Below are 26,425 nucleotides of genomic sequence, written 5' to 3' on the forward strand. Positions count from 1 at the left end.
GGCAGCAGCAGCAGCAGAGCAAGGAGAAACCAGAGCTGCAGAAACAGCCGACGTCTGCAGGAGCCGCCAGGGCAGCCTGACAGTCAAGACTCAGGGTTTAGAGGAGGTATATGCTCCTCTTTTACGAGGATCATCTCCTGCAGGGAAAGTCTCGTGGTTTATCTTCAGGAGCATCCTCATGGACCTGTGCCTGCTGCTGCCTTTAAGGAGAAAATAACTGTTTATTTAAGAAGATTTAAGGAGCACAAAGTTTGACTTTTTCTGCTTTTGGAGAAAACCCACAAATCCTCTCTCATCTATTTTACCTCAATGGACCAAGAGAAGATCAATCACTTGAGCTGTGCAGACAAAGTTTAAACAATCTTTTGAATGAACTCCTGCAGTTAAATATCATCATCTAAGGAATGGACAGAAGCAGCTCTGAAGGCTTCATTTATTTGAATCATCATGAATCTTAAGGACAAAGTTTATAGTAAGTTTTGGAAACTTTTAGCAGTTGGAAGCAGAGTTAATCCTGCTTGTAGAGATCATTGTCACTGGAGTCAAAATTTATTTTAATGCTTGTCAAATAGTTGATTTATCTGGACTTTGGCAACCTTTGGACTTTGGTAACCTGGAAGAAAAACAAAGTTTTTAAGGACATTTTGATCACTAGATAATGGACAGGATTACAGACTGTTAAATGAAGTGAAGTCCCCTTCTTGGACAACTTTTTTAAGCCTTTTAGATAAAAATATATCCAGTGAAAAGTCTGGATTCAAACCTGCTTTAAAGTGTTGCTCATCACCTAAATAGGAAACCAAAATAAACCTGCAGTTGTGCACAAAAGCAGCACCGATATCTTGGACTTTACCGATGATCAGGACACCTTCAGTCATCAGGGCTTCATATCAGTTTCAAAAATCAAAGCGTCCACGCTGTGTTTTATCATTTATCTTTGATATAATAACAAGTCTCCTGACCAATCTGAGACTTATCCCTGAAAAACTGATGAGCTTGTTCATTGTGTGAAAGAGGAACCAGACAACTGTGGATGTGGAGCACATTGGATCGACTCTTGGGCCAAATTTTTGCTGAATGGTGAGAAAATAAAACACTCTCTCTTTTGGAAAAATGTCTGCATTTATTGCTGATGCAGAGACAAATCAAATATAATATCATCATTAGAAAGTCTTGTTTTCATTGTTTGGGTGTACAACAGATTTTCAATGCCTTGTAAATGTATTTTCAACATTCAAACATAAAAACGTTCAATCATTCAGTAATAAATACATAAATAAATAGATAAGTTTGTGAATTTAAAAACAGTTATCAACATTAATATGAAAACTTTATGTGGTTAATCGTATTTCATCTCAGAATTTCTGTAGTTAATTCTGATAAATATAAAAATTCCTGCAGTTAATTGCATTAATCTCAAAATCTCTGCAGTTGATCGCAATCAATCTCAGAAAGTGTGCAGTTAATAACAAATAGTCTCAAAATTGTTTGAAGTTAATTGAAATAAATTTCAGAATGTAGTTATTTGGTATTGATTTCTAAATTAAGTTAATCTTAGGCAATTTCAGAGTTACTAGAGTTAATCACAACCAGTCTCAAAAATATTTTAGTTGATCGCAATAAATCTCAGAATTCATGTTGATGAGTGTGATATGTTATAAATTTCTGTAGTAAATGGTTATTAATGTCTGAGAAATATTGTAGTAAAGTGATTTAAGTCTGAGAATTCCTGTAGTAAATTACAATAAATCTATAATATTTTGTCATTAATCACAGTTAATTCCAGAAATTCTGTAGTTGATCGTGATTAATTTCAGAATATGTGTAGTTTAGAACAATTAGTTTCAAATTCCTGTTGTTATTCACATAATTCTCAAAATATATGTCGTTACAATGTATCTCATTAATCACAAAAACATCTGAATTTCTCTAGTTAATCATAAATTATTAAATAGATGTTGTAATCAGAATCAATCTAAGAATTAGTCTAATTCTTAGTCTAAAGAATGTATCTGCTTAATCACAATTAATAGCAAATTGTCCAGTTAAAAGCAATTAATCTTTGAATTTCTGGAGTTAATCAGAATAATTCCCATAATTTATGCAGTTAATCACAATTAATCCCAGAATTCTGTAGTAAATCACAATTAGTTAAAAAAACTTATCTGCTTAATCGCAATTAATCCAGTTAATAGCAATTAATCCAGTTAATAACAATTAATCTTTGAATTTCTTGGAGTTAATCAGAATAATTCCCATAATTTATGCAATTAATCACAATTAAACTCAGAATTCTGTAGTAAATCAAAATTAGTCTCAAAACTGTATCTGCTTAAACGAATAAATCCAGTTAATTGCTACTAATCCCTGAATTACTGGAGTTTAGTACAATAAGTATCAAAATTCCTGTAGTTAATTAAATAAATATCTAAATTTCTGTAGCCAGTTACATAAATATCTAATTTTCTGTTGTTAATCACAATTCATCTCTTTGTGATGCCATTAATCACAAAAACTTCTGAATTTCTCTAGGTAATCATGATAGCAAAATATTTCTGCTTAATTACATTTAATCTAGTTTATCTGAATAAATCTCTGAATTTCTGGAGTTAATCATGATTCATGTCAGAATTTTTGTAAATTAAATCTCTGAATTTCTGTTATTTACTGCTATTGATCTCACATTTTTGTAGCTAATTTCAATTAATCTAAGAGTTTATGTTTACATTTAAATGCATCAGATTCATCTTCAGTGCAGTTACTGCTATCTTCACATTAATCAAACCTCTGCTTTCATAAAAATAGAAGCTGATCTTTGGTTTTGTCTCCGGGGATCGTCCCGGGAACAGCTGCACAGCCGTAGTCTCTCTGCCACACACGGTCCCATCAACAACAACCCAGCACTGAAATGTTAAGAAACCGGCGATGACGGATCTTCTCCTGCTTTTCTTTCTTTAAGAGGATTTGAAGAGTTAGAACAAGTGGTGCAGATCTCTCCAGGGTCTCTGTGGGGACGACAGACGGCTGCTGACTTCTGGTAACTCTCTTTATGTTTGTCTGTGCAGCAGTTTAGCTCTTTCTTAGGTCATGGTTTGGATGATTCAGAAAGCAGAGCCACAACCACACCAGGAAAATGTATGAGCTAAATAATTTTAATTTTAACTGCAGGAGAGGATGAGAGCCAAAACCAGGTAATGGTAACGTTTCTCTTCTGGTCTGATTGAGGAATCTTTGGTTTAATAATGAAAACAACAAACTCACCATCCATCTTTTTTAAAGTCTATACTTCTGAAAACCCACCAAATGAGATAATCACTTATTCTAACACAAAAACACAGGAGAAATCAGAGAGTTTTCAGGACGGCTGTCTTCTCCTGAACTCTGAGTGAACTTTGGCAAACAGAAGTTTTACTTGGTTGCTTGTTTAGATGCCACAAAAACCAACAGTGTTAGAGGAAAGAGAGAGAAATGATAAGGTAATACATTTTTCACAGTCATACAGCAAAAACCTGTCTACAAAACCATTAGATGTCTGATCTATTTAGAGTCTTAAAGTTTAACTTTTAAATAAAATAGGGTCGGATTTACTTCATTAGAGACAAAGAGCTGGGTTTCACTGGAAGGTTGGTTCAGTTAACACGGTCACAAACTAAACTGTAACACCTGGAGTTCATTGATGTCAAGCTCTCTTGTAATGATGCAGATTCCCCACTTTAAAGGACCGTATTTACTAAGTTATTTAATTCACTTTACTTTGTTAATTTCAGTTTGTGCTTGTTCATTAGATATTAACGATGTTATTAGCATTAGAGCAAACAAAAACATATATACAGTGCTTAACAAATTTATTAGACCACCTGTCATATCTGTCTCAGAGATCATCCAGCATCATGAAGTGCTTTAATGCGGACTCTTTCATTTCCAGTGAGCTCTCCACGTTTTAACATTTTGAACAGGAATGAGGGATTTCAAACTGAATTCACCCAAATTTGAGCCGGCTCACTGGGCTTCTCTGAGAAGTCAGAAATTAATCAAGCATAACATTCAACCACTAAAACTCATTTTTTCTGTTCAGGAATGCAAGTAAATAACTAAAATTTGACATATTAATCAAGAAATATTAATGTGCTTTACTATTTTTTCAGTTTTTTTGTAAATCAGTAAATTTGAAAATTCATGGATAACAATAATAATTATATTTTAGCATTAAAAATGTCATTTGGGTTAAAGAGCTTCTACATATCGGTGTATTAACCATTGCAGAAACATAAAAAATGATTTTGGTAATTACCAATGCTGTTAATTTAGGGCAGCTGTGGCATAAACCTTACTTTGGTTTGGGTTAGGGTTTTTAGGGGCTTTAGTTGGGATTTTTTCGTCAGGGTGTGGGGTCCTTTATTTCCAAGAGTATTTTCAGTGAATTTGTTTGGATGTTTGTCATTTTCATGACACCTTTTCCTAATGGTAAAATGGCTTACCAGCATAACCCATGACTTATCTTGTAGCTAACTCTGGTCTCTTAATTCAAAGTGTGGCCAGTACTCATGGCCTCTCTTTGAGGCTGTAACATTATGGCGTAATGCCAGCATGGTGATGGTTCATGCTTTGGCTCACTTTTTTTTAATATTTTAGTGTAAGTGTGTAGTTAGGGAACACTAGAAGAAAAGATAAAACAATGGATTGTTTTACCATATCACTCTGAAGAAACAGGAGTCTGTGCCAGTCAGAAACCTGATTGTTCAGCACCTTAGGGTACCGGAAACTCAAGATGAGTCAATAACAACAGCAGACTATGGCTGGCCTTACACCAGAGGACACCCTCGCACATCTCAATGCAATTTGTCAGCATGTTTAAGTTTTTAGTCTCGGGCTGAGATGTTGCAAAGACTGGAGGTCACTGAGAAAAAAAAATGAAGCAACTGTGCAAGTTACTGCAACAACCAAGTAACTCTCCTGCACCAAACTTCACAATAAAAGTACCGTATAAAAACGCGGGTAGGCTCAGCACCGAAACAAACCGATCAGGCTTTTACTTTGAAAAACCCTGTGGAGGTTTTCAGTGACTGTCATGTCAGCCTGGAATTAATTGACAGGTAGCGGTGAGAGATCTGACTGCAGCTCTGAGCAGAAAGGTTTCTCCATCTCTTGACTTCTGAGCATCTTCAGACTGATCTACCCTCATGTTCGTGTTTTCAAAGTTAACTGTTTTAGCATTCTTATGCACAACATTGGCTCCCATTGGTTGTTGATGACGGTCACCTCATTAAAAAATCAATTTGCATAAGATCAGACTAAAGACTTACAACAATATCAAACACGCTTGATGTCGTTGTAACGCCAAGGCTGAAGACAGACTGCCTTAAAACTGCTTAGATCAGGTTTTATGAACTGAAATCACAGGAGTGCGCTGCAACTTTTGCAAAACTCTCATGATTTTACCTCCACTTTGGAATTTTGTCTTTTAAAATTGGATGAAAAATCATTAGTTGTAAGGCTGCCATAAGCTGTTTGGCATTGGCATAGACGATTTAAAGTTTTTCATGGACCAACCCACATGCTCAGCTCTGCTGCTCATCCCACAAATGCATGTTCCTTACAAATGTGGCTCCATTTAAAAGGTAAATAAACAGGCTTTCCAACAGTGTACGATTCATTCCCAAGAAGCATTGTTCCAACAAAGAACTAACTACCTAACACTAATTCCCTTACCTTTATGCTAGCTTTAGTTAACTCAGACATGGGGGCTAGCATTAATTTTTTCTGAGTATCATTTGATTAAAATTAAGATTAACTCTAAAATCTGACACTTAAAGTGATGGAACATCATTTATACCTGCTGATGCACACATACCCATGTTTTAAGATATGTTTATATTGTTTTAGATAAATGTCTGATGATAAAACTCCTACACATGTGATACATTTGTATTCACAATTTAACATTTTGCAGTAAAGATCAAACACTGCATGTTTAAATTAACACTGGACCATATAAGGTTGTGTATTTTTGCACATTTTTAAACATATAAAAGTTTTAAATTGATTTTAAAAAATACTGTGTGATTCTTAATCTAGCACATTTGAGTGCTAATGAGTGTTAAATCAAATATTTTATCCTGTCATATCAGCATGCAAATGTTGGTCAGATTGGTCAGAGTGTTCCTAAATTCCTTAAAAACTACATAAAAGGGTTTTAATTTGGTGAATGAGGCCCACTAAAGATATCTTCAAACATCTCTCTCAATGTTCACCCTCTTTTTTACCATCGTTGGTTTTCAGATATGAAGACTTTCTGCTGTGGGGAGTTCTGGAAGTTTGGTCTAAGCGACTTTCTTGGAGGTTTCCATCAGAGCTTGACAGCCACAGGAACTTCAGACCGCACGAGGAGGTGACGTGAGGACAAATCTTAGGGCATTAGAGTCCACTGCTAGTGTGACAGAGCTGTATTGAGTGTTTTTGAGAAAGCGTGTGGTTGTATGGGGCGTCAGATGCTTTCTCAGAGATCTCTCTGTGCGCGTCCAGATGCCACACTGCTCTGCAGACGGGCCCAGACTCCCACATCACACAGAGCGACAGCCACTCTGCTGCTTCTGACTTATTTCCTATTACTCAACAATTGTTGAATCGCTGAGAGGAAAATAAATCAGCCAGGCGGATATGAAAAGACAAGATGTCACCATGAACCGACAACATCTCCAAATATTTCTAGTGGAGACACTGCCGAGCCAAACTGGAGGTGGGACCAGTCAACTTGGTCTGGAACGTGTTGTACTGATTGGATGATTACGGGCTGCTCTCTTCATCTGCTGGTTTTGGTTTTCAGGACTAATTCAATCCTGAATCATTTTGGGTTTTGCTGCTTTTGGAGCACAAGACAGAGCTTTTATAAGGACCAGGAAGAACATAGAAACCCACCACTTTGTTATGGATATTTTTTCAAACAACAAACTGCAGCTTTGACTCCGGATTTTCACCCTCAGTGACTAGAGACCAAGATGGAAGAAATGAAGGAAGAACAGGCCAAAGAAAGCCTGGTTTCTGACAGGTGTCACATGATATGCTGATGATATGATTCTTTATGTTTTAGGACGATTAAATCCTTAAACATGAGAACTGGAAGATAAACCACATAAATGTGGAGGATGAGGTCAGTAAATCATGCATTATGAAAGAAGGATTTCTCTTTCTTCTCTCCGTCCTTCTCTGATAATAGACTAAACATCTTCACGGGATTATACTTTCAGTTTAGTTTGTACAAAATCATTCCAGTGCACCAAATTTAAAACTGGTGTCTCTTTAGCTTGAACTTAGCGATACTGAAGCGAATATTCAGAAGTGCACGGCCATCACTGACAGCATCACCATGCTCCCTGGAGGACTGATTTCAAATGGAGGGGGACGCAGCAGCGGGATGTGCCTGCTCCGGTGGCTGGGACTCAGGCTGTGGTCACGCAGGGGGACTCTGGTGTTCGCTCTGCTCTGGTTCGGCTCCTGGTTGTTCCTGAACGGCTTGGTTCTGGTCCACAGAACAATCTTATCAGACTACTGCACCGACGACAAAAGCAAGAGGATCCTGCAGAGACTGGTGAGTCACAATAACAGCCTGGTTGTTTGAGAATAACATGGAGATAAATGGAGAGATATAAAGAAAACTCACAGGAATTTTGGGGCATCTCCGAGCTTGGTGAGGCAGTTATCTTAGTGGAGGTGCATCAGTGTGGATGTAATTGACTCTGATTGGGACCAGGTGTGTGAGGTGTGTGTAATATATAGCCTAAGTTCACATGCTGGTTCATATGGTGCCTCTCGCTGGGGTCGTGTTTAACATGCTCTTGAGAAGACCTGATATCAGCTCCTCCCTCTTAGGACATTCACAAAAATGTTTGACTTAAAATTTGTTGCTTTTTCACAGAAATCCACCATCATTAGTTGATATGAGCATGATAAACACAAACTTATCAGTCCAATCCTGATTAAATCTGCATTTTTATGTGTCAATTTCCCTCTTCGGCTCTTGGAGGGTACAATTTTCCCTGTTTGTAAATCAAAGTAAAAGAACTGGCTCCCGTCTGTTTTTCAAACCCCTGTTAGACCAGTCCTCAGGGGTAGTTCTGGCATTGTTGAGGGGTCAGCTGGGGGTGTAACTGGAGAGTTGGGGCATGGGCCTGGATCAGGCCTGGACAATAGTCATCAGGAGGCCAGAGCAATACAGGACCAAGGCTGACGCAGCAAAGTGCTGAACTGGCATAACCTCCCATTCTGACCTATGATTTAAGCGAAGGTCAGACCGGACTACATGATTTTGTTGTTGTTGTTTTTGATGTTAGAAGATTTTGCACCATGAGTGGACTCATCCACTGAGTTGGAAAGATACCATAGATGAAAAGGATGTTGTATTACACTGCTTTAAGTTTGTCCCAATGCTTTGACCATGCCAGAGGACGTGCCACCTTTCACAGGTATTCAACATGTGGTGCAAAGCAATTTAATTATGAAAAGTATATTTCAGGTGCACAGATGGTCTGATGGTTTGAGGCAAGCCCTTATGTATGCGGACGACTAGGGTTTGAATCGTGCCAGTAGCCCTTTGCTGCATATCTCTCACCAGCTCTCTTGGCACTTTTTCAAATTCTGTCCACTGTTGTCCTCTGTCAATAGAGGCACAAAAAGCCAAAAAATAAATCATTTAAAAAAGTGTATGTCAATACGTTAGCCTTCTGAGACCAGCATTGTCATAGATGACAAGAAGAGACATGTTCTCAGGATTAAATGACTTTTAAATCATTAATCATGACCACCTACTTGTTTTTCCCTCTGAAAGTTCTTCATTGTACCGTTCTAATGACACCATCCATGCCTTTTTAGCTCTTACAGAATGTTTTCTAGCGAGCCTGGAACAAAGCTGCCTTTTCAGATCTATAAAGATTACATCTGTACCAGTAACTCTGATATTGAGCTTCTTTTTTTAGGGTAATTCTATCCGCCATATTTGCTTTGTGATGGGCTGCGACAACCAATAGCAGGCTGTTGAGTTGTCGCGTCATGCTTTGTCAACATGCATAGCTCATCACTGTGCAGATCAAGCAGGAAGCGATCTTAACAGCTCATAATGGAGATAAGGAGAGAGAAAGTGCCTGTGTTGTGGCCCTCAGTGTCACTGCAGACAGGAACTGTTTTGAAGAATGGCTAATAATGATCCAGTTCCAAAAAGTGCAAGGACTTTTTTGTAAGTATGTGAATATTTTGCAATCTTTTTTGCCACAGAATGCAGAATGTACCACAGCGTTGATGTTTAAAAGCTTTTTAAGACAATAAGTCCAGGAGAGAGGAAAACAGCTTAGGCTTCAGAGGGTTAAGGGACATATCAAAACAGATGTTATGCAACCTCTGTAGGAGAAAAGTTTCATCAACTGTGACGAACGCTTTGGTTAGGTAAACAAACAGAGCAGCACAGTATTTCCCTTTATGAACGGCAGATATAGTTATGTGATTGGCCATGAAACCAGTCTATGACACCAGTATGTAGTTACATGGGCACTCATTCTATGATCAATACCACATTTATGTCCTCTTTAGGCTTCTGTACTTGTACGCATCCTACATACTTATGACTATAGTACTAATTTTGAACACTTTCTGGCTTAGTGCATGCATCTTTTTGTTTCAGATAGTCTGTTTTTCAGCTCAGTCTCTACATTTTAAGAAGTCATTTTAACTTTAGCAGAAGGAGCAGTCTGACCTCCAGTTGTTTCCTAGCAACAGAAACAGTTCGACAGGCGGTAAGACTCAGATGACAGATTGCTCTTTTTTGCTGTTATTGGAAGAAATTAGAATGAGAGGGTCGACGGAAAGGTGAGATCCATTTGACAGATTTTCCAGCTGCTGACTGAACCATTTGGTTCACTGCAAGAGCGAAAACACTGCACATTAAATTCTTTTTTGGCCTTTTTTTTTTTTTTTTAACAAGATACTTCTCTTTCTGAGCAGCACATAGTTACATGCAGACTTTCAGTGGTGCCCGTCTGCTTTTACAGCTCCAGTTTTTTTTAAAGAGTTGTGTTCCTGCATCTCAGGCTAAATGACAGCTTGTCAAGATGAGTGACAGCCACAGAGACAAGAAGTTGGCGTGAACGATCGCAGGAGGGATCAGCACTTTCTGAATTCCTGGGAAAAGTGTTGGTTATTAGACTTTTCTGACTGCTCTATTTAAAAGACTGGGTGCAAAAGCACAAGAGGCAAGAAAAAACTTTAACATTTTCTACTTTTTGTCTTTCATTTTCTCCCCAGTGTACTTCCACTCAGAGTTCAGAAATCACTTGTGGTGTTCTCACGCTGTCAAAGAGCTTTTCATGCTGTGGAGATCTGAGGAAATCCCACATTACCTCCTGAAACAATAGATTTTGTTCAGGTGTGAGCTCAGGTGTGGGAATAAAGACACCAGTTGTGAAGTGCCACGATTGCAGTACTTGAAGTGTCCAAAAGACGCTGTCTCCTCCAGTGAGTCAATCCCCATTGAGCCTCATGTTAAAATTTTTAATTTTTATAAGAGAATAAAACATTTTTACAGCCTGGTACCAACAATACTTTGGTCTCTACAGCTAATGTCTGTCTTAATGATGACAGCTGAAAGGATGGATAATATTGTGTAAAATTAGGGAATGTGGTTTCATGGTTCTAAAGCTTACAGAGATGTAGATTTGGGGGGCGTGGTTATATGATAGTAAGACTTAAAGAGATGTAGATTCAGGGGGCGTGGTTACATGATACTAAGACTTGAAGAGATGTAGATTTAGGGGGCGTGGTTACATGATAGTAAGGCTTAAAGAGATGTAGATTTAGGGGGCGTGGTTACATGATACTAAGACTTGAAGAGATGTAGATTTATGGTGTGTGCTTACATGACACCAAGATCTAAAGAGATGTAGATTTAAGTGGGTTGGTTTTATGATACTAAGTCTTAAAGTGATGTAGAATTAGGGATGTGGTTTCATCAAACTGGAAACCTTATTATACTAAGAACCTGGAGGAAATGGCCTGGGTAGCTCACAAACTGGAGATAAAGAGAGACAGAGCATGTGATGTGGCCCTCAGAGCCTGAGATGTGTTCCTGTGTAATTAGCTGGTGTGGTTACATGATATTGAGGCTTTAATCGATATGATATTAGGAGGTGTGGCTTCATCATCATAAGGCTAAAAGTGATGAAGAATAATGGAATTATTTAAATGTTACATCTGTGCTCAAATTTAAGATTCACACCCATGGTGATCAACAACACTACTTAACACTCATATGTAAGGGTTTCAAAGCTTTAAAGGGTGTTTGATGGTTTTGCTATTCTTTAAATCTGGATTCCTGAAGGTACAGTAAGTTGGCATTACTAACCCGTGATTGAACCCCAGAATCTGAAGGCTAAAACCAGTCATTTTCTGATCTGCTCTTCACTTAAACAGCTGCTAAATAAACGCAGAGCCTTTCCATCAGCTGCTACTTTAATTACCACTGGACATGTTGACTGATGGAGCCTCGGGAACACAGACTGACATGACGATATTACGCCAGAGGACAGTGATATATGCTGCTCTAATTAAACAAATGAAATATAACGGTGATAAATTTGTCTAGTACTGGTGTAAATCTTTGGCATGTGGCTCTGGTTCCTTTTTCCCTGAGTGTGAATGCTGAGCTGGAGAGAGCCAGCACATTATTTAGCAGATATTTATTTTGACAGACACTTAAGGAATAACATAAACAAGAAAATGAATATTTTTAATAAGAATTATTTTGGGGATTTATTTTCATTCCTTTGTTGGACAACGGGGGAGGAATGACATGTTCTAAAAGAGCCAAAGGTCAGATTTGTATGTGGTCCATCTGGTTCAGGACCATGTGATGTAACTGCTGGGCAGTCAACACCACAACCAATAAAACTTCTTCGTGTATTAAATTCAACCACAGTAGCTGAGTCATGTTTGTAGGTCTTTTAAATTTCACTCTCAGTCTTAGTCTTTAGATTAAATGCCTTTTAGTTTTAGTCACATTTTAGTCATTTGTATCCCTTATAGTTTTAGTCTAGTTTTAGGACATAAAGTCCTCACATTTTAGTCTTAACTTTTAGTCCAAGCATTTATTCTCTTGCCTGAATCTGGAACCAAATCATGGTAGTGTGTTGTATGCACCCTGTCTAACCTGGGGTCCCTGCTTTCTACAGCTGAGAGGCAGAATAGATACAGATGTGTTGTATTTTGACAGAATGAATGTCTAATGAAAAGTAAATTACATTTTAGTCTCGTTTTAGTCATTTTGATGAAAAATAAACGTACTTTTAGTCAGTTTTAGTCATTAAAGATCTACTTATGGCTTGTCTGGTCTAGTCTTTCTCATGGAAAAAGGCTGTCAAACATTTTTAGTCAGTTTTAGTCGACGAAATTAACACTAATCTGCTACTGTCAGAGGCTAAAACTAAGGAGATTTAGGCTTTTTTAAAATTTTATTATAGTTAGTTTTGGAAGCACAGAATTAAATTTTAGTTAGTTTTTTGTGAAACTTAGTTGTTATTTAGTTTTAGTTAACCAAAATGATTTTTACATTTTAGTTTTAGTTATTTAATAAAAGTGATAGTTAACTATAATAACTCTGGTCAGGACCCTCTGGGAGGTCGCGAGATGCCTGCCAAAAACAGAGAATGTTTCTCAGTGGTTCTAAATTGTACAGCTGACCAATTTTTGTAAAATATTTTCAAGAAATTGATTAGATTTTAAATTTAAAAAACATGGTCATTTGGTGAGATTTATGCTGAATCAACAATGATCAGTGCAACACATCCAGCTACCTATGAACGTAACTCTGGCTTAAAGTGGAAAGGTCACTGCAAGTTGCGTGAGATTAGAAATGCTAAGAAGCTACTGCAGGGTCTCAGTGAACTCTAATGTTAACACCATTGCTTCAATCGATTCATGTTACATTTTTACCAACCCAGAGCTCTACGGACTGATGCAATGACTATATAAATATATACAGGATGTGTATACTGTACTGCACCGGCCCACATAAAGCCTAAAGAGGTGATCTCAGGCATGTTTGAAGTGTGAAAGGTTCTGTTTAGGAATCCTCTATGCATCATATTTTTCTTTAAATCAGCATAATAAAATATTGCACTGATTCATTGATGCAGCCAAACATTCTAAATGAAACTTTTAGAAAGAAGTGCTCTTAAACAGTATCTAAGTGTTGGTACTCCAGCAGCAGGCTAGCGTGGCTGATGGATGGAGGGACTCTTATCTTGACAGATTTATTGTGTTGGTTCTCTAAAGCTGAGTCAGTGCAGATGTTAAAGTCGGCAGCAGGTAAATCAAGCTGCACAGTGAGATAACACGCAGAGACGAGAGGACGATGAATCCCAGGTAAACCACTGATCTGCATTCAGGTGATCTACAGCTGCAGGTCACAGCTCTGATGTCTTTGTTTGCTCTGAGAAAATTAAAAAAGGTCGACTCTCAACTCTCGACTCCCCACTGACCCTCCCCACCATTAAAAATGTCTCTAAAGAACGATGTCACATCTACAAGTGAACTATTAAACCAAGCATTATCTGATTTCTAGAGTTATCTGATTATTCTAATTGTCCTGTAAACAGCATTTGATAAGCTTTATCAAATGAACGACATTATCAGATTAGAACACCTATCTCTCCACAAATAATCTCTTTATTCAGGGCATGTAAATCATTTAATCTAGTTGTGTGAAAAGAAGGAGAACAACAAGAAACAGCAAACATGGTGAGCAGCAGAGAGGGAGGAAGAAGCATTTTTGGAGAGAAGCTAAAGTGTATTTCATGTAAACTAAAATAAAGAATATGAAAATCTTTCAACAGCTTTAAAGACAGTAAAACATTGAAGAAAGTGTCCACAAAAGTATCGTCTGAATCATAAAAACAAGGTTTTATTTGTATGATAACGTCTTACTTAAGTGTTGCAAACTTGAACCATGTAAACTTTGACTTCTTAACCTAAAACAATCATTAGAGTTGTTTTAGCCATTGGCAGGCTTAAAGTCTATCACCTCAGGCTTCTACATGTTTGTGTCAATATTTTAAAGACAGGGTAAAGTCTTCTTCCCTGAGGGGACAGAGATAATCCCACACACGACCTTGTTGGGTCAAAATGCCTCACAGCGTCACGATAACATGTCGGCATGTTTGTTTTTAGTGTCACGACCTCTACAAACCTCCAACCTGTGTTTGAAAGGTAATGAGAAGTCTGTGGAGGAAAAATTAAAACCATTTTAACAGTAGTTGTCATCTCCTAAAAGATTTACTAGCATTTATTTAACCGTTTCCTTTTAGTGGCTGGCCCATTCAGTGCTTCACTTTGGATATCTGTAATACGGATACCACAAGCTTGCTTAACTTTCCGTGTACCAAATGTGCACTACAGTAATTCTCACTGGGAGTTTGCAAACAGAGGCATTGTTTCATGCTTGCATACAGTGAGTTTTTGCCATCCAGGCTTAGATGAGACCAGAGGAATGTGAGACATCACATGCAAAAAGACGTACCTGCACAGATCTGTGTGGGAAACACTTTAATAGATAATCAAAGTCTGGAGGATAAACTATCTAGGCTGGAAAATCTCTGGAAGAACATGTGTGTGAATGTCTCTGGTTAGTTTGTGTTGGACTTCATCATTTCCCCAAGGATGCTTCAGGATGTTTTTGCAATTTCTTGGACACTTCATCCAGGATAAGAACAACCCTAATTCCAAAAAAAGTTGGGTCACTGTGTAAAATGTATGTCAGGGGAGGGGGAAATAGGACACAGTTGCAGACCCGGGTTTCTTAAAGTTACCCAAAAAGGATAACCACTCAAATCATGAATGATTAATTGGTAGAGGGGGGAAAACCAGAATACATGCTCCTTTCTTATCAATTGATAAAAAGGGGGAACTGAACCACCATTGTCTTGCAGCTGACTAGAGACTTAACTCAAAGGAAACAGAGAAAACTGAGTGCTTAAAGAACTGAAACAGCCACCAGGCTGATGTTATAAGGCAAACTAAAGGCTGGGAAATGGCTTCCAGCATAAACAAATGCAGTATTCCAATGACTGGTTGATCCACTCAAACACAAACATAGAAAAATCCTTTAAATGCTAAAAATACTTGTGTTCTTAGTTCACACTAGAGAACCCCAGAAAACCCAAAGAAACACTCTCCTTATCTCTGATGGTGAGATAATGAGTCAGCGCACAGTGCTGCAGCCCAGGTGTTTATATCAGTTTGCCACACCTGGCTACAATCAGTGGCAATCAGCTCTCACACACCTGGCAGTGCACTGATTGACTCACACTCAGTGAGAGGCCATGCTGAATTCCCTCACAATGTAAACAAAAACAGAAGTCAATGATTGTAAAATCTCATAGACTCATATTTGATTCACAATAGAACATAAACAACATATCAGATGTTGAATCGGAGACATTTTACCATTTCATGAAAAATATTAGCTCAGTTTGAATATGATGGCAGCAACACATCTCAAAAAAATAGGGACAGGCCATCATTGTGTAGCATCCCCTCTTCTTTTAACAACAGTCTGTAAATGTCTGGGAATTGAGGAGACCAGTTGATGAAGTTTTGGGAGAGAAATGTTGTCCCATTCTTGTCTAATGTAAAGTTCTAGCTGCTCAACATTGCTGGATTTTTTGCCCTGAATGTTTTACACTGGAGGTAGGTCTGGACTGCAAGAAGGCCAGTTCAGGACCTAGACTCTTCTACTGTGAAGCCATGCTGTTGTGATGGATGTGGTGTGTGGCTGTCTGGATTGGAGCATATGTTGCTCTAAAACCTCTATCTACTTTCCAGCATTGGTAGTTCCTTTTTAGATGTGTAAGCTGCCCACGCCATAGGCACTAATGCAACCCCATACCATCAGAGATGCAGGCTTTAGAGCTGTGTTAGGATAACACCCTGGATGGTCCCTCTCCTCTTTAGTCCACAGGACACAACATCTGTGGTTTCTTCTGCCCACAGAGCAGTTTTCCGTGTTGCCTCAGTTCATTTTAAATAAGCTTTGGTCCAGAGAAGACAGTGATTTTCTAGATCATTTTCACATATGGCTTCTTCTTTCCATGATCCTGCTTTAACTATCATTTGTGGATGGCACGGCCAACTGTGTTAACAGAAAATGATTTCTGGAAGTGTTCCTGAGCTCCTGCTGTGATTTCCAGTACAAGATCGTGCCCCTTTTGTAGCCTTGTCCCTGCTTATATGTGTCATGAAATCGTAAAATGTCTCAGTTTCAACATCATATGTTCTATTTTGAATGAAATATGGGTTAATGAGATTTCCAAATCATTGCATTCTGTGTTGTTTACATTTTAGACAGTGTCCGAACTTTTTTGGAATCAGGGTTATAAAAGTAAAGCTTCTCACAGACAGCACTGTCTCAGACAGACTTACAGATCCCATGCATGCACAATTTGACTTGAGATACCAACAGAGACACATTTTGAAACATGTCATAGAAGTATGAAGAGTCCTGTCAAGCAGACTATTTCGGAGGAGGCTCCATTCAAAAACAGAGGTAGGCCATAAAAATGAAGCACAGGGCCATAAATAGGCAGAGGAATTCCAGAGACATGCAGGGACAGGGTCAGACCATGCAACAGATCAGACAGTATGCCATAAATAGTCAGAGGAGCTTCAGAAACATGCAGATTTCTGCTGCAGCTTAAATGACGTGCAGGGCCAATCGAACACCAGACTGCAGGAAAGTCATTGAAAAAAGCTCTCCAGGAGGAATTTTTCGGCCATCTCCAGTCATAGTTTATAGATTGATTCAGACATGATAAATCTTGGACCTGTGTAGGAGCTGATTTTTTTCTGCTGCAGTTAAAATAAGATTTGTTTTTACACGCAGATAATCCAGTCTTGAGCAACTTTGAGACCAGATTTATTGTTTCTGAGATGAATGAGCACCAGCCAGAGTTTCCCAAGAGTGTATTTTTATCACCATCCAACGTCATCACAGCCCCGCACAAACACAGTGGGCTTATAAAGCTCTTTAAACTGAGAGTCATTAATGTCCTTCATCATGTTATACATCGACCTGGTAGCTGTAAGAGCATGGAGGTTTTAAGTCAGAACTCTTATCTGGAGCTGTTTCATGTGTGTTTGATTTATCTTTCAGCAACAAATTTATAATCGCAAAGCTTAAAAGTCTGTTCTCAGCATCACTGCAGGGAACAAACCAGACTGTTCACATTTAAAGGATAAAAATCCCTCCTGTCTCGTGTTTAAAGCTCAATCCTTAATCTGTGCTTTCACCACAACTTCACCAGAAATTTAGGAGGCATAATTCACTAAAAGTACAAGTTTTAAAGCTTTCTAAATCAGTGCAAATGACAGTGAAGAACTTCATCTAATAAACAGAGTGTCATAGTGAGTGCTGAGAGGGCCTGGTTCATTAGGGCCTGAGCACTGACCTTGGGTTGGGGAGGACCCTATTGCATCTGTAGGTGTAATTTTTCTGGCAGAAGAATCGTTAAATTGGGGGCTTAAACATGTGCAGAAACTTACCAAACTTCACAGAAAATTGTCCCCCAGTGAAAATTTTTGTATCTTGGTGGAACTGTCCAAGTCCATCAGGCAGGGGCCCCACAGAGACCCCAAATGTGAAATAGGGGACTGGGTAAGAGCTACATGCATGAAAATTGGTGCACATATGTACCATGATTAGATGAAAAAAAAATTCTCTTGGGGCCATCCTCTAAAATGTACAGGAACCACACTGCAAGCAGCTGAAGGTCAAATTTATACCTTTGTGGACATCTTTTGCATTGAAAATACACCAACAATGCCTTATAACTTCTTAGTTCTTTTGTCAATCATCACCAAACTTCACAGGGATCATCACACAGAAATTGCTCATCATTTGCTCCCTCTTTGTGCTCTGTGTCAAGGTGGATTAACATAGCATACAGCTCTAATGATATTCACACTAAAACAGACTCATAAATGTATGGTGCTGTGTTTTGAGTGTTAATGTGGAGAGAAGTTATCTGCAGCTTTATGCTGATGGGGGTCAGGTCTATTAACACAAAGACGATGAGTTTCATGCTCTAGAAATGTGGTATGAGTTCACAGTTTGAAACAAAACTTTCTCCCTACCTGGACAAAGAAAGGACACTCATTTATCATGGCTACAGCCTTAGAATGTCTCCACACGTGTGGATGAAGAGTGAAGCTGCCCTCTAGGGCAGTGGTTCTCAAATGGTCAAGCCTCAGGACCCACAATCGCGATCCAAGCTGCAAATCCCTCTCTGTTAATTTAATGTGTGTTGAATTTAGATTTGGTATGATAAAAATCTTGTGAGCTGGCAGCTGATGCTTTGCTGAATTGAAGCAAGATTGAAACCTTTTAATGATTTAATGTTCAAACATGTTGTTCTAATCTGATAGCCTGGTCAGCATCATGCAAGTTAAAGTCCAAATGGAGAAAATTATCTTTAACAAATGGTCATAAAACCGGAGGCAGAACAGGCTCTTTGCAAATAAATTAGCAGCTCATTTTCATGGTCTGTTTTGAAACTTCACTTTTTCATTATTTTATTACAACATCAATAGAGAAAAACTTTTAGTAAGCCTTCCATGGTTTGTTTGTCTCTCTGCAAACATTCTGACTCTTTCAGCCTTTCTGTCATTTCTGATTTATCACTTGCATGTCAACATGGACTCAGAGCTAAACCTTTCACTCTTTACATCCCAAAAAGCCTAAAGGACTGAGCTGAAACAGAGTTTCAACACGCTGATGATTTAATCTGTGGCTTCAAAGGCCGCTTTAACGGTTTGAAAAAGAGGGATAAGCCCAGAGGAAGGAGGAAAAGCAGCGGAGGATTGACAGGCTTTTGTCCAGGTCACTACAACACCTGAAGCGGTTGCAACAAGCCTGAACCGTGCGCACAGAGATCCACTAAGACTCAGCAAAGGCAGCAGGATTACCTGTCAGTCAGTGGACACAACAGGAGGTTTAGTGTCTAGAGATCAACATTTTTAAAACTAAAACACAGTGATTTTACTTCTCCAGGCAGCAGGACTGCAGTTTTTTTAAAATGAGCTAAATTAGCTTCTGGAAACCTCATGTAGGCCTCCGTCATTGTGTTCCTGGAGTCTCTGGAGAGCTTCTCAAGCAGCGTGATGGATGGAGCAAAAGAAGAGCGTTAGTTCAGCAAACACGCACTGTTTGTTGACTTTGGATCTCTGAGTTTATTTGGGATTTCATCAATCTCCACTCCTAATGTTGACGAGGTTTTAATATCAGGAGAAATGGTGACTTCATAGCTATGTGATGGAAACTAAGAGCTTTTCTAAAAACAACAGCAGAGTTTGCATGTCTCCATCTGTGAGCAGGACACTGAAAACGCTCCAAACATTTGATTTGAGACTTCAGGAGTTCAGTTTCTCTAAACTAAGCCCCTCATAGTTAATGCTTTACAGTCAAAAGGAGAAATAACAAATATTTCTGAAAAAAAGTTGTTTAAATGTTTCTACTGATTTCTTTGCCATGAGCAAAAAAAAAAAAAAAAAAAAAAAAAAAAAAGGCTGCTATTGCTGCAATGTAATCCTTTGGGATGAAACAATGGGCTCATGTGTACTCCCTTTATAAATGACAACAGCTTTTACAGCCCTGCTTCCAAAAAAAGTTAGAGCGCTGTTTAAAGTAAATAAAAACAGAAGTCAATGATTTTCAAATCTCATAAACCCATATTTTTTCCACAATAGAACATAAACAACATATCAGATGTTAAAAACTGAGACATTTTACCATTTCATGAAAAATTAGCTCAATGATAGCACTCAAAAAGTTCTCAAAAAAGTAGGGACAGTGCAGCAAAAACCTGGGAAAATAAGTGGTACTAGTACAAAAAAAAAGCAGGGGGAGCATTATGCAACTTCCTGAACATGACGGGTATAAAAGAAGCATTTTAGAGAGGCAGAGTCTCTCAGAAGTAAAGATGGCAAAGAGAACTGTGCCTAAAAGTTGTGGAACAATTTCAGAAAAATGTTCCTCAATGTAAAATTGTGAAAACTGATTATCTAGCCATCTGAAGTCCATAATATCATCAAAAGACTCAGAGAATCTTGAGAAATCTCTGTGAGCAAGGGACAAGGCTGAGGGTCCCTCAGGGACAACTGCATTAAAAACAGGCATGATTCTGTACTGGAAATCACTGCATGGGCTCAGGAACACTTCCAGAAATCATTTTCTGTCAACACAGTTGGCCGTGCTATCCACTAATGAAAGTTGAAGCTGGATCATGGAAAGAAGAGGCCATATGTGAACAGGATCCAGAAATATCGCTGTCTTCTCTGGACCAAAGCTTATTTAAAATGAACTGGGGCAACATGGAAAACTGTTCTGTGGTCACATGAATCAAAATGTGAAATTCTTTGTGGAAACCACAGATGCCGTGTCCTGTGGATTTAAGAGGAGAGGGACCATCCAGCTTGTTATCCTGGCTCAGTTCTAAAGCCTGCATCTCTGATGGTATGGGGTTGCATTAGTGCCTATGGTGTAGGCAGCTTACACACCTGGAAAGATGCTATCAAAGCTAAAAAGTAGACAGGTTTCAGAGTAACATATGCTCCAATCCAGACAATGTCTCTTTCAGGGAAGGCCTTGACTATTTCAGCAATACAATGCTAAACCACGCATCCATCACAACAGCATGGCTTCACAGCAGAAGAGTCTGGGTTCTGAACTGACCTTCCCGCAATCCAGACCTTTCACCAATAGAAAACATTTAGAGCATCAGAAAAGGAGAAATCCAACAGAAGAGGAGATGCTACACAATGGTAATCACGGCCTTGTCCCTACATCAAATTCAAGATGAGCTAATATTTTTCATGAAATGGTAAAATGTCTCAGTTTCAACATCTGATATGTTGTTTATGTTCTATTGTGAATAAATTATAGATTATGAGTCCCTGAGTCGAGGCACTGATATCACTGATACAGATTGAAAAAGGGGATTGAGGAAAATTGAGCGTAAATCCTCCCGACCTAACTGTATCAACCCATGCATTTTTGGACATTTAAGTTCCTTTCAGCCAGAGAGGAGTCCGTCCTACATTGTCTTTGAGTATTTGTTTATTAGGTCTGAAAGCTGCATGGTTGCTATGTCAATACAGAAGAAAAAATGCAGTACTCTGTGGAGGGAAAGAGGAAAATTATGAATGGAAACTGATAATAAAACTAGAAGAAGGCAGCTTAAGAACAGTAAGAAGGCATTTTGTAAGTGCAGAGAGAGACTGCATGGAGAAAAACAGTGTCTTGTTATCAGTTTTTACCCACAGTGCTTCAGTGGATGCTGCAGACGATAAGAGAATAGGCCATTAAGAGCCGTTGACCTCTGGCCGTTTATCTCCACCTGACTGCTGTTTACTGTACGAGTCTGTCTGATGAAGGATGGTGAGATTTAGAGCCAGTCAATGGGAGTTTGTCCTCCTGACTATAAATATTCTGCAGAATGTTTTTAACGCTGAGGAAGTGACGGACAAGTAAAAAAAGTGCAGATGCGTGTTGCTGCAGCGTTGCGAGGAATCTAATGGGAACTGAATCTCACATTCCTGCTGACAATTTTCAAAACATCATCACTTTTTAGATTGATTTCAGTCCCTGCAGGCAGCCTCTGCTCGTCTAAAATATCTGACAATCAGCCTGCAAAGACATGAAACTTTCCAGAGAAATGTTATCCAAGCCTCCTTGAATGTGTCATGAAAGAAAGATATCAAAACTGATGCACTGAGACTGAAAAATGGAGCAGCCCCAGGCTGTCAGACATTATCACAGCTCCTGTTTAACCTGCCAAAATCATCCAATCAGTGTTTAAGAATCAGAATCAGTTTTACTGGCCAAGTATGCTTACACAACCAGGAATTTGACTCTGGTTAGCTTTGCTTTCAGTGTAAAGGAGTTAAGCATTACATGAAAATCAATGAATCTGAAAAAGTATAGAATCTAAAAATGTACAAGTTATTCTTAGGTATTCGTATATAAGTCCCTGTGCATTAACGGTTTAGTTGCAAGGTGCACAAAGTATGCAGGGAAATTTCAGCAGCCGTGACTTGAAGTCACTAAGCTCGACCCATTTAGGATCACAAATATTTGTAAATGGAGACTGCATGGCTAGGGTATGATTTTATACACCTGTGGGTCTGATTGAAATGCTCCAATTCAGTAATTAACAGCTGTGGCCAAATACTTTTGTCCATATGCTGTATCTGTTAAAGAAAGTAAATATCGAAACACTGGTCAAAAGTGGCAGATGGCTCATGGAGAAAATAGGCGAGCACTCTGTTCTCTAGATTCTCTACATGCGACACAGCGCTCACACGGGCGTTTTAAAAGTCCTAACTTATTAACATGCAAACTGAAGTGAAAATCAGGCTGAGATGTGCATTTTAAGCTTTAATTTGGGAGGCCTTGAAAGCATTTGAAGTCCTTTAGTATATATGGTATTGAAGCTCTCGGGCCTTGATCCTTCTTTGTCATGGGGCCTTGAACCCCAGTGCCTCGAACCATTGAAACCCAAGGGCCTTAGACCTTTCTATCATAGGGGCCCTTAAACTCTTCTACTCCATGGCATCTTCAACTCCAGGGCCTCAAAACTTCATGTTTTCTGGAGTTTTAAACTCCAAGGGCCTGGGCCCTACATCATTTTATGAAGCCATCAATTCCAGGACCCCAAATCCTTAAACTTTTGAAACCTTAAACCTTCTGAGCCTTAAACCCTTCTATAAAGGAAGAAGAAAGGTCAAAGGTCAGTGCCTACCTCAACTCCATGACACTAAGACCTACAAATCAAGCCAGAAATCTTGGTGTAATCATGGACCCAGAACTGAATTTTAACAGTCACATAAAGACGGTCACAAGTCAGCCTTTTACCACCTTAAAAATAATACAAGAATTAAAGGGTTCCTGTCTAAAGAAGACACAGGGAAACTTGTTCATGCTTTTATTTTTAGCAGGTTAGATTACTGTAACAGTGTTTTCACAGGTCTGACAAAAAGATCCATCAGACAGCTGCAGCTCATCCACAACCGGTAGATCACATCACACCAGTCCTCAGATCACTACACTGGCGCCCTATGAGTCAAAGGATAGATTTTAAAATCTTACTTCTCATGTATAAAACACTCAATGGTCTTGGGCCAAAATACCTATCAGATCTCCTCACCCCTTATGTGGCAACCAGACCACTCAGGTCCTCAGGGATGGGTCTACTCACTGTTCCCAGAACCAGAACCAAGCAGGGAGAGGCAGCTTTCAGTTTCTATGCTTCTCACCTTTGGAACAAACTTCCAGAGAATCTGAGGCTTGAAGGACAGGACTTAAAACATATTTATTCACTGCTGCCTTCACATAAGCTCAACTTCTTTTATTCTTTTATTCAAAACGTTATCTAACTTGCTCTTTATTGAATCCCTCAAAGTTTTCTTTTAAACCTAAATTTATTTAAATTAACTCGAATTTTAATTCTGTTCATTGTTTCATTGTGATGTCTTCTTGTTGTATTTTAAACGCTTTTTCCTTTTAATCTCTGTAAAGCACTATGAACTGCTTTGTGTTTGAATGGTGCTATACAAATAAACTTGCCTTATATTTTAGGGAGCCTCCAGCCGTTGTATTCAATGGGGCCTTGAACCTTTATATTATCAGAGGCCTTAAACCATCATGTTAAAGGGTTCAAGACTTTATCTTTTGATGATATCATTACCTCAGATCTCCATTAGTATACTTGCACCAGCATTTCTTCACCGGGCTAACTAGAAAAATAAGTTGAGCTCTCAAGGGAAAAAAATGGCTCCTTGAAATAGGAAATGTTCTAATCTGGTTTCCTGACTGTCTTATTTGTAAGAAGACGGATCATGGAATCAGTGAAAACACATGGGGCATCCTTGATCAAGGAAATTGTTGACGGTGAGGCTATTGTCAACTCACAAAATGACCGACAGGCTGACACATGCTCGGAAGTACTCCATATTTCTTTTGGAGTCACGTTTGATTGTGAGTTTCTGTGAAATCTCACGCCTGTGATATCGTCCCTGTAAATCAAACAGCAGCTGTGGTTTTAGTCTAGGTGAATATAATATAGTTTGTGCATTCAGAGGATTATAAAGTTAAAAACAGCTGAAACTGTCCTTATGTCTCTGGTCTCCCATGTTTTAAAAATCAGTGTTCCTGAGAAAAAAAGGAACACAACGGCACTGCAGAATCTGCCTGATGAAATCCCTTCTTGTTTACAGTCCTAAACTGCATCTTAAGCTGTCAGATAAACATAAAGGAGTAAAAGTTTTGAGCACTGGTATTTGAAGCTTTTTTGGGTGAACTGAACTTTAAAATTGGACGTTTGATTACAGATAAATATCAGACTTCCCTCTGATTCGGTACCATTAAAAGAAAACTTATCAGGATTCAGTCGTGTCTGCTGCAAAGAGAGAAGAAGAAGGGGGGGTGCAGAGGGTCAGGAAGGGACAGAGCGAGGAAAGGGGACAGATAAAAAAAGAACAGAGACACTTAGAAGCCGAGCAGCAGCATTTGAGATGAGAGCTGCATACCAACGACGAGGCCTGGAGGGTCACAACAAAGCGGAGCAACGTCAACATGGCAACGCGTCTCTGCAATTCCGTCTGAAGCCAGCACTGACCCCAAATCAGACGGTGACGGCGCTGCCTTTGTGCTCCCCGCTCAGACTGCAGCTCTGCTTCTGAACTTACCGTCACATAAAGGTAGTCAGAAAATATTCTCCCTGATGTGTTTTTTATCTTGAGTTCTTTTAAAAGTGCTCTGCTCTGCACTGAGGATTTGGAGAAAAACGTGGTCCTGTAAAACTACAGCCTCGTTATAAAGATATTATTATAGATAGAGATTTATGACTTTGATGTAGGAGTTAGTGTTTAGCTTTTATTCATACAACAACAAGGCAAGTGTACCATTCAAACAATGCAAAGTGTGTTAAAGCATATCTAACAAAATAAGACATTAAAACACAAAATAATTTAAACTAGAAGCTGAACAACATTTAAGCAATTAAATGTACCTCCTTTAGATTCTAAGATGCAAACAGCATCCTTGTTTGGCCTAAGTCTAGTCCAAGGGTCTCTCTTAGACAAAAACATGTCTGAAAAAAAAATTTTTTTTATGTGTTTATAGTCCTCCAGGTATGGGGTCTTACACTCCTGAAATTCTAATATGATATAACAAAGGGCCTCCCCCCTTGGGCTTTGAACCCTTAGATTATAGGGGGGCTTAAACCAGTATAACACCTTGAATCAGGGCTTCAAACTGGAAGTCTTAAGACCCCTGGGGACTTGAACCCTTGAGTAACATCAATATAAGATAGGACCAACCTCAAGACCTTATACCATTACAGTTATGGGAGTCTCCATCAGGAACAACCACAACAAACTGAAACTTAATTAATTAAGCTTTATCTTTGCATATGTAAGTACTGTTAAGAATCTGTAATTTGATCTAGAATGCTATTTTATGGTTTCAGTTCCTTTCGGTCACATGACTGAAGGCCTGGAGGGCAAAAAGAGCTTAAAACACTTGCGGCTACTGTTGACTACTATGTCGAGCTCAAGCACCAAGCATTTTATTCTCCATCTCTTCAAAACAACACGTTTTTTGACACTATTCAAATCCCTAAAATTGCAAAAGTCTTAGCCAGAAGTTAGCTTCAGAGATGTTTACATACTGGCACCTTACAGTAGAGGACAGTCATGCTCCTTACACCGCCGCCACCATGAAAGCCTGCAAAAATCCGAAAAGTTTTTACCATGTCTTGAGGTCAATCATGCTGCTGTTTGGGTAAGATAATAGCTAACATTCTCCTGAGGATCCCTGTCAGCTGTCAGTCAATGTTCAGGTGCTTTGCAGTTTGTTAAAACAGTCTGATTCTGATCATTTTAACTCAATATTTGATGTGAGAATTATAAGGTTTTCACTGCTTCTGTAATGTTCCCTGAAGCAACAGCAAAACTAGTTCATCCAGTTAAATAATGATTTTATTTCTTTGTAATAAAACAGACTAAAACATGCTTGTGGGAACCAAGGCCATCGTTTGGGTAGGACCAGAATATTTGTGCCTGTCGTTGTTGCTAAAAGGACATTTGTGGCCATTTGTTTGTGTTTTTGCATTCTCCTTTGATCCCAATCAGTTTGTGGTTTAGTGTTTGCATGGCTCCATCAGTGGAAATTCAGATATATGTAAACCCCGGTGCAGAGAGACTTGGTTTCCTGGCTCTCCTCAGAATCAGCCCTTTGTCTGGCCTCCCTGTAGGTGTCTGTGTGTGGTCTGTGAGTGTAAGTCTTTATTTGCATGCCCCCCTCCCGTCTCTTCATCACGCTCTCTTGAAGTTGGAT

At 38.9% G+C, this 26,425-nt stretch overlaps 1 protein-coding gene across 3 annotated transcripts in view; it reads left to right on the forward strand.

The window, feature by feature from the left end:
- Nucleotides 1-26,425, forward strand: part of dipk1c (divergent protein kinase domain 1C) — a 60,366-nt gene continuing 33,941 nt past the window's right edge. For 2 of the 3 annotated variants that reach the window (XM_041814556.1, XM_041814558.1), the window contains exons 1-3: nt 1-1,080; nt 2,806-3,037; nt 6,280-7,585. In XM_041814556.1, the coding sequence (XP_041670490.1) occupies nt 7,364-7,585 (222 nt within the window). In that variant the 5' untranslated portion in view covers nt 1-1,080; nt 2,806-3,037; nt 6,280-7,363. The remainder of the gene's footprint in view (nt 1,081-2,805; nt 3,038-6,279; nt 7,586-26,425) is intronic. The other variant, XM_041814557.1, reaches the window with a different exon arrangement.

The sequence above is a fragment of the Cheilinus undulatus genome, linkage group 19 (assembly GCF_018320785.1).
Source record: "Cheilinus undulatus linkage group 19, ASM1832078v1, whole genome shotgun sequence".
In the NCBI taxonomy this organism is placed as follows: domain Eukaryota; kingdom Metazoa; phylum Chordata; class Actinopteri; order Labriformes; family Labridae; genus Cheilinus; species Cheilinus undulatus.